Source organism: Sinohyriopsis cumingii, unplaced genomic scaffold (genome assembly GCF_028554795.1).
Source record: "Sinohyriopsis cumingii isolate HCF-2022 unplaced genomic scaffold, ASM2855479v2 utg000043l, whole genome shotgun sequence".
Classification (NCBI taxonomy): Eukaryota; Metazoa; Mollusca; class Bivalvia; order Unionida; family Unionidae; genus Sinohyriopsis; species Sinohyriopsis cumingii.
In genome coordinates, this window is record NW_028315864.1 from 618,411 (window position 1) to 635,750 (window position 17,340).

At 36.2% G+C, this 17,340-nt stretch overlaps 1 protein-coding gene across 1 annotated transcript; it reads right to left on the minus strand.

Moving 5' to 3' along the window:
* Nucleotides 1-456: 456 nt before the first annotated feature.
* On the minus strand, nt 457-17,133 carry LOC149774987 (uncharacterized). Its single transcript, XM_089944560.1, has 3 exons — nt 16,964-17,133; nt 11,739-11,901; nt 457-3,589 (listed from the first exon to the last, which is right to left on the minus strand). Exons 1-3 carry the CDS (start codon nt 17,051-17,053, stop codon nt 3,138-3,140), a joined length of 705 nt encoding a protein of 234 aa, XP_089800686.1. The 5' UTR covers nt 17,054-17,133; the 3' UTR covers nt 457-3,137.
* Between the last annotated feature and the right edge of the window lie 207 nt (nt 17,134-17,340).

A 17,340-nucleotide genomic window follows, 5' to 3' on the forward strand; every position in this document is an offset into this window, starting at 1 on the left:
TGACATTTTCCTTGCCAAAAAAGCTCAAGTAAATAAAACAATGTTTTATATAATTAGTTCTTGTAATATAATGTATTCAGCTGCAAGACATATTTTGACAAAAAGTGAAGGTTGTAATGATGTAGCTAAAATGTGCTGCATGTACATACTGTGACATCAATGTTACAAAAGGGTTTTTAAAAAAATATATTTAAAAAAATGTGGACTGGAATGGTATGCAGCCTTTATTGGTCCCTCGTTATTATTCCTCGACGAATTTGTTCGTGACAAATATTTTTTAACATTATTTGTTAAACACCTAAATGTATCATTTGTAGACTTTATCTTGCTGCCGATAGTATTATATAGCTCTTCCCGTTATAATGCAATTCTGCATATAATTCAGTACTTCTGTGTAGCCCATGACCAAAATTATATGTGTATAAAAATAAGGGTTCAAAGAAAACTTGACAAAAGTTAGTCTTATATTTTAATTTCCTTTTCAAAGAACCACTAAGTGTCAAATTTTAAAAGTGCTCACTATAACATGGTTCTATATGTTACACAAATCTCAATATACTGTGGGTCCATATATATCTAGGCACTCGGTTTAAAGCTATTTGGACCCCAATTACATTGTTATAACAAGGGAGAGTAATATTTCCACTTAGGTGAAATTATTTATTAAAGATCTATAATCTATTCATAATTAAATATACATTTAATGTAACTTCAACAAGAATCTTAATATAACAAATTCCCTCTATATGACTGGTGCTCTAATGGCCAAAAAGAATTTCCAGGAATTCAAGATAAGACCATTCCATTATTTTTAACTGCCAGGTGTTGAATAATCTTTTGTGATAAAATTATCACATTAGCCACTGTGGCAGCCATACTAGATGTGAGATTGCCACCATGTACATTTAGAACAAACCAGATGCCACTAGAAGACATTTGGTAAAAACCCAACATTGATATGACCTTCCATTCAGGCGCATTAGTAACAAGATTTTCATTATGTTCATTGTGAGGCCACTTCTGAGGTCAAATCATCACCATTTTAATTCAGGACCAACTAAATAAATTAAAAAATTAGCATTCTGGTGAAAAACCCCATTTCATTATGACCTTTTACTAAGGAGGATTATCAGTAAGATGATTTTTTTAGATGGATGCCATAGTGGGCATGCTGGATGTCACATCTGTACCATTTTCATACAGTACCAGTAAGACACCTTTAAAAAGACATGGTGAAAATTCCATGCTGAGATGACTTTCTATTCAGGAGTAGCAATGACAACATTTTCAAGAGGACTATCATAGTGGTCACACTAGACCTTACATCAGTGCTGGCCACCGTGTTAGCCTAGTTCAATGTGCCAACGTTTTCATTTAGGACCAAATAGACATAATAAAATGTCTTCAACTATACATAAGAAGGCTTCTGCTGAAAAGTCCACGGTAATATTACTTTTTGTTCAGAAGTGGTAGCAATAATATTTTCTAGGTGGCAACTTTGGTGGCCATATTGGACATCAGATCAGTACCATTGTCACTTGTTACCAACAAGACATAATAAGTTTTCTGATGAAAATCCTGTGTCCATATGTCCATCTGTTCAGGATGAGTAGCAATAGCAAGATTTCTGGACATCAAGTACCATTTTTATACAGAACCAACTATACATCATGTGAAGTCTTTTAATTAAAACCCAATATTCAAAGGGCTATCCATTCAGGAGGTTTAGCAGTCACAGGTTTTTTTTAAGATGGCTGCTCTGGTGGCCATTCTAGATGTCTGAATGGCACCATTTTCATTTAGGACAAACTAAACCATGGGATGAATGTGTGAGTACAGTTTCAAGGCAAACCTCCAAGTAGTTTATGAGGATACGTGATAAAATCCTGTGCTAGTTGACAGACAGACTTTGTATGACAGACAAGTCATCACCAAAGCTCTTCTGGCCTATGACCAGTAGAGCCAGAAATGGTATTAAAACTCACAATGGAACATTGGTGTCAAAGCACCAAATATGACACATAAGTCTGTATTATCTTTTCCATGCTAATGGCCTTGACCTTTAAGTTAAGAACCCAAATGAAGTTAAGAACTTGACTGATGTATTATCAAAATATATGTTGGGGTTAAGAAGGTTACTTGGATAAGGAAATGAGACACTTGCTTAATCCTTGTGACCTTGACCTTGCAGGCAGGGGTTATGACAGAATATTTGAGGAACTACCAAGTCCAAGATATATGACAGGTGAAAGGTTAATTGAAATATCTTCAGTGGTTAAAATGTTATTCCCATACATGGACAGAGGTAAATGCTTTATATTTTCTCTTAATGTGACCTTGACTTTAAGGTTTGACTGTGGTATGGTATGCACTACACTGTCTAATTATGATATCCTGAACCTGAAATAGGCAATTTAAAAAAATCTGAATTTATCTGCAGTTATTCAAATTCATTTGCATTCCTGCTATCATCTGGTCATTTTTCAATTTTCAGTTTCAGAAATGTATTCTGATTTTGTCTTAACTGCTTCCAGTCCTTGTGATTCAAACATGACAAGGTGCATTATATGTAGGTAACAGGAGGGTATAGATGAAGAAATATTAAACACGTAAAATATAAGAATAGTATTGGATACCCCAAAAATTATGAAATGGACAATTTAAAAAATTGCACACTGGATTAGCTATTATTACCATTATATGGTAATCAATAGAAATATTTTGCTGTACAAGGCTTGTATGAATGAGTAATGACTGAACATGAAGAAACATGATTATGATATGCTTTAAAAAAAGGTTTGTAACGTTAAAATCTTTGAAAATTGTAATGAACATAAACTCATGAGAAAATGATATAATGTGGGACACATTATGCCGGTGCTCCTACAACTTTCTAAACATAAAAAATAAAGTTATGAAGATATATGTCTCTTGACAATGAGTTCCTGAGTGAAAAAAATACTTTAAAATTATTAGTCTTTCAAAAATTAATGAGCCTACTTCACAAGATGACATTATTTTTCTAAAATATATTATACTAGCACCTATGCATTTTTGTTTTAAAGTAATACAGAATTTAATTTGCTGTGATAAATCCTGAGTCTTCAATGAAAATGGTTATTTGATGATATTCATAATCAATAACGTCTCTGATATGGCCCCTGGGATTGCCAAGGTTGCCTCCCCTGATTGTATGGATTCAGGGACTGCTGCTGTTGCCTTGCCTGGTGAACCTGTGCTGTGGCCATGTGTTGGTGCAAAACTCGCTCTCTTCGTGCTTCAAAAGTTCCACCTGGTCCCCTCCTTGAAGGTCCAGCACCTGCTTGATAGGGACTCAAGTTATTCCTTTCATTATAGTCTCTAGAGCCACTGTATTCATCTTGACCTGTGAGACCTTTGACTGGATTAGGATACATTCCCTGGTTCTGTCTTGACCCGACCTGGCCTTGCCCTTGCCCTTGTCTTTCAAGGTCATCTCCATGCCAAGTATTGGAACGAATTATGTTGGGCACTCTGTTATCAAGCGGTATAGGCATGTTTGTGGGACTTGGAACATTCTGGTTGCTTGCTGGGGAACTGTGTACTGAACCTATAATGAGAAATCAAAATTAAATACATTATTCAAATAATGAATGTCAACATGAAAGTGCTTTACTACCAAACACTACTTGTACACACCTGACCAGGTTAAGCAATCATGTCTTTAGAGTAATTTCAATGGCAGTAAATTTTGAAGACAGTCAATTAACTATTTAACAGGAAAAGCATCAGCAAATTAGGGGCCATCTATTTCGTATGTACGCAAAAGTCTGGCAAAACTTGACCCCTTCTCCGTCCCTGTATACATGCATACTTTTTTACACTGCCCCACCTGTGTACATACGCTTAATGCACACACACACACCAAATTCTATAGAATGGCCTATATTTAATCAGCGCAAAAACAATCAAGGATTAATAATATTAATGTGTTTAATAAAACAAATAGTCCACCGATGTTGAATGTCTGGCTTCATCAAAGAAATAAGCTGCATAACTTAAAAAAGTTATGTATTAGACAAATTATTATCGAGGTTTCACACACACACCACTTTCTGATGCATATGTACATCATCAGTAACCCCCCCCCCCTACACAAGCATATGCATTTGGGTTAAGCCACCCTCCTACCTCCATGCATACATACTAAATGGACAACCCCTTACTGCACTGGATATGCTAAATGACGCAACTGTGGAGAATGAAATAATACAAATATAACATTACTATATACAACACAAAAAATTAGCAATAAACTCATAACAAGGGTTGCATGGAACTCTTCCTTTTTTTTGGCCTCACCCTATCATTTTGTGTTGGCTACTAGAAATGAATTTCCCTTTTCATGCTGAACAGGTGTAGCTATACATTTAAACATACCCTAACAGCAACCTATGTAAGCCATATTTTGCAAGACCCAGCACAATACATTTGACATTAAATTACACTATACAACAACAACCCCAATACATGTATTAAAGCAGAGGTCTCGCTAGAATTTTAAAACTAGGAGTCCTGGACTCCCATTTTGGTAAAAATAGGAGTCCCACCATCAAAAGTTGCAGTCCCTTCTTTCCTACAGAATCAACACAGACATGAGTGCATCTATTTTTAGATGGAGAGGTTTTCATAATGTAATCACTCACTATAATATAGCTTCATTACAACAGTCCACTGACAGGATCGCAAATTTATGGTTTATTTATTTGTATATGTACTTGTAGTAATTTTAGGCAAATAAATAGTATCTGATTTGCTGTTTTTTTCCTGTATTTTCACAAATACATGTCAAGTCAGAAAACAGCTTAGACCTTAAAGCGAATGTCGCGAATTCCACAACAAAGCATTGTCCCATACGTTTATGACTTACATAATTTGCATTTTAAAGTTAAATCTTTAATAAAATAATACCTAGGCTTTGGTTTCAATGATTTTATATTTTTTCTGAATATATTTGCCCGATGATTTAAGAAAATTGACAATCTAATAAACTGGTCCATCCCAGACTTAGCGAAGTCAGCCATTATTTCCCGTTAGGCCTACTAGTTCACTTACAGTTTCAAACTAATTTTATGACGAAATAGTGTATAAGAGGCAGTTAATATATATCCAGATCACCGATTCTGCTCTTAAAACACAAGTTTGTATGTTTTATAATCAAAGGATAGCATGCAGGAAATTGATAGTTGCTACCTTACTAGGAAAAGGGTTAATGGTCAATCAGCTATCAAAACATAATACTTGTGAATGGGCAAGAGTTTGTTTGTCAACGTAATTGATATAAAAACTAGGCCTAGCTACTGATGCCTTGATGAATACATTTCACTACAACACTAGAACTAACCAGCCTAAGGCAAGGGGCATTAAAAAAAAATATGGTATGGTCAGTCAATGTACCTCTTAAATAATCACAGGGCAAAGTCGTTTTCAGTTTCCTAACAGACAAAGGCGAAGTTTACATTTTTAGGCGACTTGTCACCCACTTATGAATGGCATTTTGTCTAAGTCTCAACATGTCTTAATTTTGAGGTCACGTGCACTGCTTATTCCGCTACATTCAGAAATGAACACAATAACGAAATCTAAAGTTGTTTATTTGATGTTCTTTTATAAATGACCACACGTACATCTCTGGGTCTTTCTGCCTCTGAATTCAGTCACTGTAAATATCAGTACATTTTCCCACCCGGCCACCAGTCAAAGCCTTTGAACTTGCCGCCCAGCTATTGCATCATGTTCTTTTTTATGTACTCTTATAAAATGGCAACATGTATGTATCAAGGGGTCTTTCAGTCACTGAATTCTGTCACTGTAAATATCAGCACAGCTAAATGATCAACACATTTTCCCACAAAGCAGGTGGCAGAAACAGGACTGGCAAGTCTTTGAATTTTGCCGCACACCTATTACATGCATACGGAGGACACCCGCCTCAGTGATTTTCTGCGTCCCAGATAAAAAATTGGCGTCCAAATACACGTAATTAAGCGTTTCCGAGATCTTTGTTAAAGCTAACTTTATAAAAAACTTCTTTCAACAATACATTTCATATAATAAATACTGGGCATGTAATAGAAACCTCTGCAAAAAACAACCATCTTTATAAGACAGGCACAATTCCTAAAACTTAATATATTACACTTAATATGAAATTAACATCCACATAATATCATGCTCTACATTACAGCCAGATTTATTACACTGCCACTTTTGCCAAGACCCAATATAATAAATTTCGTATGAAATAAACCCTCGTGTAACAGTCACTTAAGTAAGAAAGTCACATTTTCTAAGACTCAAGATAATAAATTTCATATCAAACTTAACCCCAATTGACACCTAAGTATTAAAGCCAGTTTTAGCTAGTCCCAGAAAAGGCTCTTTTATACAGGGATCACTCAACTTTTTGGTTGGGGCTAAAACAAGGTTTTAAAATTATGACCCAAGGACCAGTTCACATAGGTTAGGATTAGATCCAGGGGTCAATAATGGTTGCATGACCTGAATGGCCATGTAAAGAGAGTATATACACGGTAAAAGTGTGCAGATATAAATAGTTTCCAAGATACCCTAAAATCTCATAAAAATAACTGCATATCGTTTTCTCTTAACAATTTATAAGGGTTATTTTCAAGGTCATCATATTTGCAAGAATATGTTTTCTAGTACCTTTTCATAGTAAGGACATTCAAGTTATCTCCCTTCACCCATTTCAACATAGGCAACATATATCTACATTGTACAAAGGCAGCATGTTTCTACATTGTATCCTATACTGTGGCAGTAAATTGTTGTCAGATGGAGGACACTTACTAAGCACCTTATCCAAATATGTTAGCTCACTGATGGACAGCTCATTGATGGACAGGTTTACAGCATAACTATGAATATTTTACATTTATACTATTTATATTTTTTACTTTGCCTGGTTCATTATTTACAGTAATATTTAAATTTTGTATAAAATGCACATACTTTTAAAATCTGCTTTGCCACTGTCTAAAAGTGCAATAAATGTGATGACATGCCATTACAGATCTAATACATGCCTGAAGATTGGGCTTTTATTTCAAGACTAATTTCTGACTCACCATAATATTTTCAAGATTTCTGGGTATTGTTCAGGGGTAGTGATAAGGATTACCAAAAATCTATGCTGACTTTATAAATTAATTCCCCATATAAAGCCAAATAAATGTATATATCCTTTAGGGGTAGGGGTATGAATAGCTTTAAAGTTATGACCCAGCATCCATTCAACAGGGGAAATGACAGACACACAGGCTGCATAAAACACACTGTCGTGGCATGCCAAAAATGGTATATATGGTTGCAAGCTGGGGATCACAATGGTTTCCAAGTTATATTCCTGGGGTTGGATCAATGGAGATAAAAACTGTCACAGCACATGACCCTGGAACAATGAAAGAAAGTTAACTGTTTATGCAATATTCCAATAATGAAACCCAATGACAACAGCATGCATCATTGTAAATGTGTTTTGAATTCTAACATATGTGAAAATCAGGCCAACAAGTCATCTTTTAATGGCCTATGTATAACATCTACTTCTGTCTCTGATTTGGAAACCACCTTTTTTTGAGACATGACTTTAATTCAACCCCCTTACTCCATATTACTTTTCTTACTGCTTTGAGTAAATGAAGTACCTTAGCTAGGCTATAAGGTGTGAGTAAATAAGCACTGTGGTCCTGTTATGCAGCCAATTCATAGCCAAAACCCACACAGCACTTAAAGCATACATCATTCATCTGTAATTAACCAGTTAAACAGCCATACCATTAAACATCATTTTTTTCACCCATATGTCTAAGACAAGTTGTTCATCCCTCAAACCTTGTAACGTCAACTTACCTAGACTTGATGACATGACATTTTAATCCATGGAACAAACAATGGAAATACATCTACAACATATTTATTTCTTCAAAGGTCTTCATATTTCAAACACAGGTAGATTTTCCTACTTTAGTCCTAGTTTTCTGAGAAACAGGATTTGATAGAATGTCCATGTACATCTGCAAGCCAAGCCAGCGTTAACCCTACAGCTGATGCGAGTGTCTGGGATAATGTCCATGTAGATCTGCAAGCCAAGCTAGCATTAATCCTACAGCTGATGTGAGTGTCTGTGATAATGTCCACATACATCTGCAAGCCAAGCTAGCATTAACCCTACAGCTGATGTGTCTGTGATAATGTCCATGTACATCTGCAAGCCAAGCTAGCATTAACCCTACAGCTGAAGTGAGTGTCTGGGATAATGTCCATGTACATCTGCAAGCCAAGCTAGCATTAACCCTACAGCTGATGTCTGGGATATTGTTTCTGTAAGCTGCAAAATCTTTCTTAAACTGAATTCAAGCCATGGGTATTTATTTAACTTTTTTTTTGCAACGGAGTAGTTTATGTACATTTTGAGAAATAGTTACCTCAAACTCAGTGGCATTTAGGATGTATGCAAATATCTGACAAAGCTTGACACCCCCTCTCTGTACAAATGCATAATTTTGTTTACACACACCCCACCTGCATACGTATGCTTGATGCACACACACACACACACACCCAGATTCTATAAAACGGCCTAGATTTAATCAGAAACGATCAAGGATCAATATTATTAACGTGTTTAATAAAACAGTCCACTGATGTTGAATGTCTGGATGGAACAGGTTACGTATTAGACAAATTATTATTGAGGACACACACAACCCCGTTTCCTATGCGTACGTACATTATCAGTAGACCCCCCCATATGCAAGCATATGCATTTGGGTTAAACCCCCACTCCATGCATACACACTAAATGGACAGCACCCAACCTTATATTTTTTCCCTTCACTTTAATGTGAATTTTCCTTCTATGAATCTTCCTTATCACCTTCCTTCAAAAATGTAATAGTAAGCTTATTTGATCCACATGATGCAGATCCTGACAACTACTTCTAAGGTGATTATAACATACATTATGTTGTATAAATATAAACACACAGCTCCTTAATTAGCTGAATGGTTTCTCTTCAAAGCCAATATCATACATGGACAGCACATCCTCTGTATAACTGATAAAAAATGAAAGAATTATTATGGTCTTTTAATCAGGAAACTGACAATTAATAGCTGTATTTGCTACATAATGAGATACCACAAATGCCTTTTATTAATTTAATTGCATTGACTTGCTGAGTTAAATTCAATGGGTGTTCCACTAATGAGTACATGTTCAATGGGGCTGAGAATTATCGGCTTCCACAAAGTCTTTAACAAGAGTGAACGATGCTGATGAACTATGACTTTGTTCAAAATGTCTTATATTTTTCTCCCACTCACCTCCCACAAAAGATATTAAGAAATGCACAGGTCTGAAAGTGGAATCCTTGTTTGATACATTGATGCAAACATTATTACTTTGAGTACAAGGCTAAAAGGCAAAGTGAGCATGAAGCAGAAATGAGTGTCTTTGCTACATAATATAACTGAAAGGCTCTGCAACCAGTTTAACAAAGGACAAACACTTGTAAATCTGTAATCATAACCATAATGCAAATCTTCTATGACTGTTATATAGCCCCAAAAAGACAAATTTGTCATAAGATGAATTGTCTGCTGTATGGCAATTCACTTCAAAATATCAACATAATCAATCAAGGGTTTAAGGAAATGTCAGCAAATTAATCTCCTCCCCCAACTCCAAGTCCTAAGAAAAACACCTGAACAAAAATGTCCTGTGACCATGGGTTGTGGTTAAGGCGGTGAGTATCTTTCAAAACAATGATCTGATTTCAAATATGAGACATCCAAAACGATGAATGAAATCCATCAAGTATTTTAGGAAACATGCGACAGTGCAAAAACATTAACCCAAACCTACCCAATGGTATTGACAGTAATTGCAAAGATGTTAAAGGTATTATCATGTCTTGCTTTGCATGGAAAATAGGGTTTAAAAAAAACAACATAATGGACATCTTTTAGAGATCTGTTTTGAGATTTTCACACAAATGCCAAGTACATGTTCTCACATTTTCCAGGATGTGCTTGTCCTAGCTGGGTTCAAAAGTAGTGGCAGTCCACTAACCCAAGGCCAGTAAATTTCCTGTCAGAGTATCAGTTTTCATAATTTTAATGGTCTCATGACTAGTTCAGTATCAGTTGATGCTGGTCAACATTTTGTGGTAAGAACTAGTAAAGATTCCACATGACTAGTAATTTCTCAATCTACGAGACCTTCTGGCTACAAACAAAAATGTATGTTAATTCTAGGCCTGCCTAACTAGAGTTAATCTTGGAACAACAAACACGGTGCATCACATCTGGTACATTCTGCAATCTTTGTTCTTGTCCAATTCACCAGAACAGAATGATCTTCATGCCAGGTCAATATGAACCATCTTGTTCTTGTATAAGAAACTGGCCTGCCAAAAGACAGCCTATTTTCCCCCTGTGACTACAACTATTATGTTACTCTTGTGCTTTCCAGAAAAAATCTTATCACTGCTGATGCAAAAGTTATCCAATGTTTCACCACAATAACACAGACAATTATCTATCTCAATGTGTCTTCCTTTTTAGAAATATAATCATATCATAGAAGAAAACAAAACATTTTATGGCAATATTTTCATCCTAACTGACAAATAATTAAGTCATGACTCAATACATTCCCTGGTTCAGTTTTGCATCAATCTGACTGCAATTAACATGCAAACATGCATGCGAACACGAGACCTATGACAAAACACTCATGCGACCAAACAGACATGTGTAAGATAAATTTTTCAATGCAATTCTGTTCTAGTCAAATGTATTTTTAATAGCCACCTAAGTTTGAAAGCCACTTTTAGAACAAATATAAAAAGAACTTTCACGTAACAACTCCATCTGTATTACAGCCAGTGCCATGAATAGCTTTTTTTCTTCAGGTTTTGCTGAATTTCAAATATCTGCCAAGTGTTATTACATGTCACTAAGATTCCAAGTTAGCTGGAATATAATGAGCCCATTAAATAATATGGGCTTACTAACAGTGACAATATTTTTATTGTTTTACAACTTTTAATAATTATATGCATTTACAGTCCTATGACATTTGATATTTTGTTGTGCTAGTGCTGTAACTTTTTATGTTTGTTTACCAAATACCCTATTGATCTTTTGCCATTTTGATTTGATATTGTTTTATTTTGCCTGACATGAGTATCATCTGTCACTTTGACGAGGAGTTTCACCTATGTCACTTAGATAATGAGTATCTTGTGTCACATAGACAAGCATTATCATCTCTGTCACTTACACAATAAGTATCATCTATGTCACTTACACAATGTATATCATCTATGTCACATACACAATGAGTATCATCTCTGTCTCTTTGACAATGAGTATCATCTAAGTCACTTAGACAATGAGTATCACCTATGTCACTTAGACAATGTGTATCCTCTATGTCACATACACAATGAGTATCATCTATGTCACTTAGACAATGAGTATCATCTATGTCACTTAGACAATGAGTATCATCTATGTCACTTAGACAATGAGTATCATCAATGTCACTTAGACATTGAGTATCATCTATGTCACTTAGACAATGAGTATCATCTATGTCACTTAGACAATGAGTATCTTCTCTGTCACTTAGGCAACATACACATTTTCTGCCAAGCCTGTTGTACCTGATCTTGTCTGCAGTTTCAGCTCATATCCAAATAGAGAAAGGCCATCAAACAGCTGAATAGTATATGGCACAGAGCATTCATGCTTGAATACAATAAAGGCAAATCGCTTTGGTCGCCCATCTCTGTCTTTGGGTATTGTTACTTTTACAAGGGGTCCTGCCTGAAAGGGAAACAAAACTGCATAAGTGTTTGATATACATCTTGCGTCAAGAGCACAGGTGTAACCAGAATGTTGGGTCTGGGGTAAAAGTTGAATTCAGGTAGCCCATGTAAACAAAACTGCACAAGAGTTTGATATATGTCTTGGACCCAGAGCCCAGGTAGTATCTGAATGTTGGGTTGAGCTATTACTGACTGTGTATGACAATTCAATGAGAAAGAAGGTGGTTAATACCATGTAATTCACTGCAAAGATTTTTTTTAATAAAATCTACATGCATTCTTAATTTCTTTCACAAGATTGCTGACTGGTGACCACTGATGACATTAACTGATTATTAAAGTTCACACTTAACAGGCTCTCGATAGTTTTCTGGTCCAGATTTCCCCTTGAATCACTAAATTTTGTGAAGAAAGGAGAGCATCTTCTCAGTATCAGTAATAAAATGTGGTAATGACAAAACAACCATGCTCAACCTGCAAGAAAGTTCAAATTTCAGTTTTCCCACAGCTGGGTGTTAATGCTACTGACTGCTCTCCAATACTTCTCCAAACTAAGCTCTCTGAGGAGAGAGTTGGACATGAGACGAAATCCCCCATGTTTCATATTTATTAATTCAGCCAGTGTTTTTTTTAGCATTGCAAAAAAGTTTATATTTTGGAATTTTGACACGATTTGAAATAAAACACAATAACTGCCCTTAATTATTCCTCTAAAAACATACTGAACAACACAATAAAAGTAAACAACACAAAAAAAGTCAAAATACCTACTTGAGTGTTTAATGTGAATTAATTTTTCAGGCAGTCTCTCCATTTCATCTCACATCCGTCATAGGTTAGTCAAATTTTATTAAAAGGCTTGAATGCCACGACATCTGATCCATTTATTACCTACAACACCTCATGAAATATGCCACTTTTGATATTAAACTCTCAAGATTACAACAGTAAGGTAAATCAATTACCACTTGTTGTGTACATATGTTAGCATTCGTTATTTATCCACACATCACTGCACCAGGTATGAGGTGTTGTAAGTAATAACCAACAGTGGAATTACATCTTTGTTGATGGCAAATGAATAAACAGCAATATCTGATCAAACATTAATCCAATCAAGTCATAACTGATGCTCTCTTCCTGTACTTACCATAAATGTCAACGATAATTGAAAATAGACTAGTTTTTGATACAGATATGCACACCAACAGTAACCTGTTAGCTCTCCCTACTTCGTATTGACTTTGCACATTTGGTTGCTATCTTATTGGCCAATATTGTGTAAACAGTGATCTAGCAAATGTTGATCACTGAGGCAGTCAGTTTGTTACTGATAGAACATGCTCAGTAGGAAATCATGCCAAAAGTGGATCAAGGGTAACATCTGATGCTGAACTCCAACTCAATGTACATCACAAAATGCACAGGCTGGAATATCCATTTGTCAGAAATGGTTCAAATTTGAATTCCAAGAGTCAAAACCAGGAGGTACATGTCAACTGAGAAGCCTGTAATACATTTAATGGTCAGGATAGGCTTCACATGCTACCAAGCATAGCAGTAGAAAATACAACTTATGACAGTCAGTCCGGAGTGGACAGCTACACATGTCTCCCTCTGGAAAGTTCCTTGTGGTCAATCAGGTGGGCAAACAGATATGCTCATTCCCCAACCGTGAAGGCAAATGTCAAAAGTGTATGATCTGAGCAGGGTATCAGCTCAGGTGCAGTGGAACTGTATCCAGACATGTCTCCAGATGTTTTAACATTGTCAGATCTCCGAACTCAGACAGGCCTGGATGATTAAATAAGGACCTCACTGCACAAGTTTCCATCACTTGAATCCAACTCATGCACAAGTCAAGACACTACTCCTTTCCCCACAATTTGTAAGATTGTGGCAAAGTTTGGTTGCCCAAATAATGTAACCATGAAGGTTCCACAATTCCACACTTGCTCATGTTGTGGATGACGCGGAGTCATCTGAACCATTCCCAGTCACCAATGGAATCAAGCAAGGCTGTCTGTTGGCCCCAGCCCTCTTCAGTATGATGTTCTCCACCATGCTTACCATGCCTTCCATGACTATGACATGGGGATCAATATCAGATGCTGGCCTGATAGCAAGCTCTTCAATTTGAAGTTGATGGCAAGCTGTTCAATCTCAGAAGACTACAGGCAAAGACAAAGTCAAAGGAAGTGACTGTTTGTGACCTTCTGTTTGCTGATGCCTGTTCCCTGAATGCCAAATCTGAGTCTGACATGAAGCACTCTATGGACCATATCTCTTCAGCTTGTGACCATTCTGGTCTTACAATCAGTATCAAGACAGAGGTGATGAACCAACCTGACCAGAAAAGTCAGGTGTTGAGCCTACTTGCACAGTAATGGTCAAGCCCTTGTGACAGTGAACAAGTCCATCTATCTCAGCAGCACAATGACACATGCAGTGCACATTGATAAAGCAAACACCAGAATTGCTAAAGCAAGTGTGTCTTTTGACAGACTACATGTAAATGTGAGGGAGTGCTGAGGTATCAGTTATCAGAGAAAACTTAGGATCTTCACAACTATTGTACTGCCAGCCCTGCTGCATGCTTGCAAAACCTGTATGGCACACACACACACTATTCCAAGAAGATGAACCATTTTTCACATTGGCTTTCTAAGGAAACTGATGAGGATAAGATGGCAGGACAAAGTCCTAGCCACTGAGGTTCTCACATGAGCAGGAATTACATGGATCCACACTCTGCTAATAGTTGAGATAAGCAGACCATGTCACAACAATATCAGAAATGTGTCTACCAAAGATCTTATATGGCTAACTGAAGGGGCAAAACAATCTCAGGATGATCCTTGAAACACTTCAAAGATTCCCTCAAGTCATCCTTGAAACACTTTAACACTGACCCAAGTACTGGGAAGATCTCACACAGGATCGCTCCACCTTGCAGAGGCTCATCCATACTGGCGCTAAAGATTTTGAATAGAGGGGAACTGCATAGGCTTTAGTAGGGTAAATCTCAGAAAAACAGAAAGTCTTCGATCAAACAAACCCACGCAACATCTCCCATCAAGTGTACTAGAGACGGTTCAGAGAACAAATTGGCTTGATCAGCCACTCTTGTACTCACAAATACCAAACCAGTTAGTACTCACAAATACCAAACCAGTTAGTAACGTCATGGTCATCTTCAAACTCGAAGTACAAACAACAACAATATATAAATCTGCAAAATGGAGAGAAAAAAAACAAAAGAAAAGACACCTCACATAGAAGACATTTAGGCATTTTATTTCTTAAAGTCACCATATGAAACTGTTTCTTGAGGTTTCCTTAAAGGTCACTGGCCATACTCCAACATTTTCCTATTTATATCAGATTTGCATTACATGCAGGTGACCTTTAACTATTTTGATAATCTTAAAGGTATCACAACCTATCGACTTACATCATTCCTGTGTGTACCTTTTCTATAAAAATACTTCTCTTTCTTATTATTCATGATCTTAATCTTGTTAAAATACCAACTATTAATTGACCCATGCTTTTCAGGATGATTTTAGCCACGAAACAGATAGTTTGAAAGAAAATAATATAAGCACACACTTGTGTTTGCACAGGTGATTTGTTTCTATAAAGTATTATCATCTGTACTAGATAGAGGCGTTTATTACTGCTGTAATACACCATTAAATCTGAACATATCATGTCCCCCCTTTCCCTCAATGAAATGGGCAGTCCTAAATGTCATGTACATTCATTTTTCTACACAGACTAGCATATATCATGATCAGACTGCATGACATGCAGTTCTGAACAGGATTTGCTTAGAGAATTCAGCAAAAGTTTGAGCACCAGTACCATCCAGTTTCAAATGAGTGAAGAGATGAACACTATAGTCTGAATATACTTTCCCTGTTTCTTTGCATCCACCTACCAATTTCAATAACGAAAATCTTTAGTCTGATATAAAGTGCACAAAACATAGCCAATTTGTTTATTGATTTATAATTTCTAACCTGAATGTGACCAGAGTGTTCATAACGCTGGCATTCTCTGTGCCTTGCATTCTTAATGGACTTTCCATACCAACATGGTGCCATATTGTGTACACTATGGGCGAGTTAATTTCTTCCAACAACATTGTGATGTAGTGCCTCCTATTTGGTAACTGATGGATAATTCCATATATTACCATAATGTTGAGAGTTTAGAGCTATATCCATATCCACACACATATTGAGAATTATACTGCGTGCTAAACCCACGTGAAAGACAAATCTGTAGTTATCATCCTTTTCTTTTGCCTGATTTGACATTGTAAATATCGGAAGCAGACAACAAAGTATTTTCCTTCTATGTACATAGATGTGTAGTCATGCATACATCCTTTCGCTGAAAATGGACTTGTCCATGAACTGGAAATGACTGGTGGAACAGGGTCATCTATTACAATGAAAATTTCCATTTGGAAAGAAATGCATAGATGATAACGGTGATAGGTTCCCACCTGGGCATAATCAGTTTAAAAATTATAAATCAACTAAGTTCTATGCATCTTTTATCTCATTTGTGCTTTTTCGATTTTTAAATTGGTAGTGGGATACAAACAAACGGGGAGGTATATTCAGACTATAATAACCCCTACTGAATTCTTATCTGAAGTATAGCAATTGCAACTAAATAATATTTCAAAATGAGACATCTTTAGGCATTTGGAAATTGCATTCCAGTCTTATGGAATTTGAATCGGAGCTTGTGATGTTTTTTTTTTTTTTTTTTTTGGGGGGGGGGTATAGTCGTCTGCCATGAGCGTGTGTCGAATCTATTTTTCTTTGAACGCTTCCACATTTGTATTTAACAAGAAAGTATAAAACGCTGAGCTTAATCTAAAAATCTGTAACACTGACAGCGTATGGAAGGGCAGTCATTGCTAAATCGAGCTAATTTTGATGATCTAGATTTGTGTGCATCTCTATAATCTATTGAGTGATGGTCCCTCATTCACAATAACGAAAGCGGTACATGGAAACCATAGCAAATCACAGCCTCACCTGGAGAAAAAGTTCATATAAAAGTTCCTCTGTAACTTTATCAGTCAGATTCCCAACCCATAATGTTCTGTTTGTCTCATCCCCCATCATCGGAAATGAAATACTTTTGCTACAAGGAATGAAAAAATTCAGTGGACGAATATTCGCGGCTGCGTTTTAATCTAACAGGAAGTAACGCGACCAACGGCTTGAACTAAAACAAAATTCAAACACATAATCTGTTCCGTATTGAAACTTTTCTATTGTGCTTTGGTACATTTTATGGGGTTTTGTTTCATTATTTGGATTTCTTTACGTTTTCACAGGAGAAAAAAGGAGTTGGACGCAATTTAAAAAATACAATTATGTAACATTTTCTACTAAGAGAGTAAAGGCCA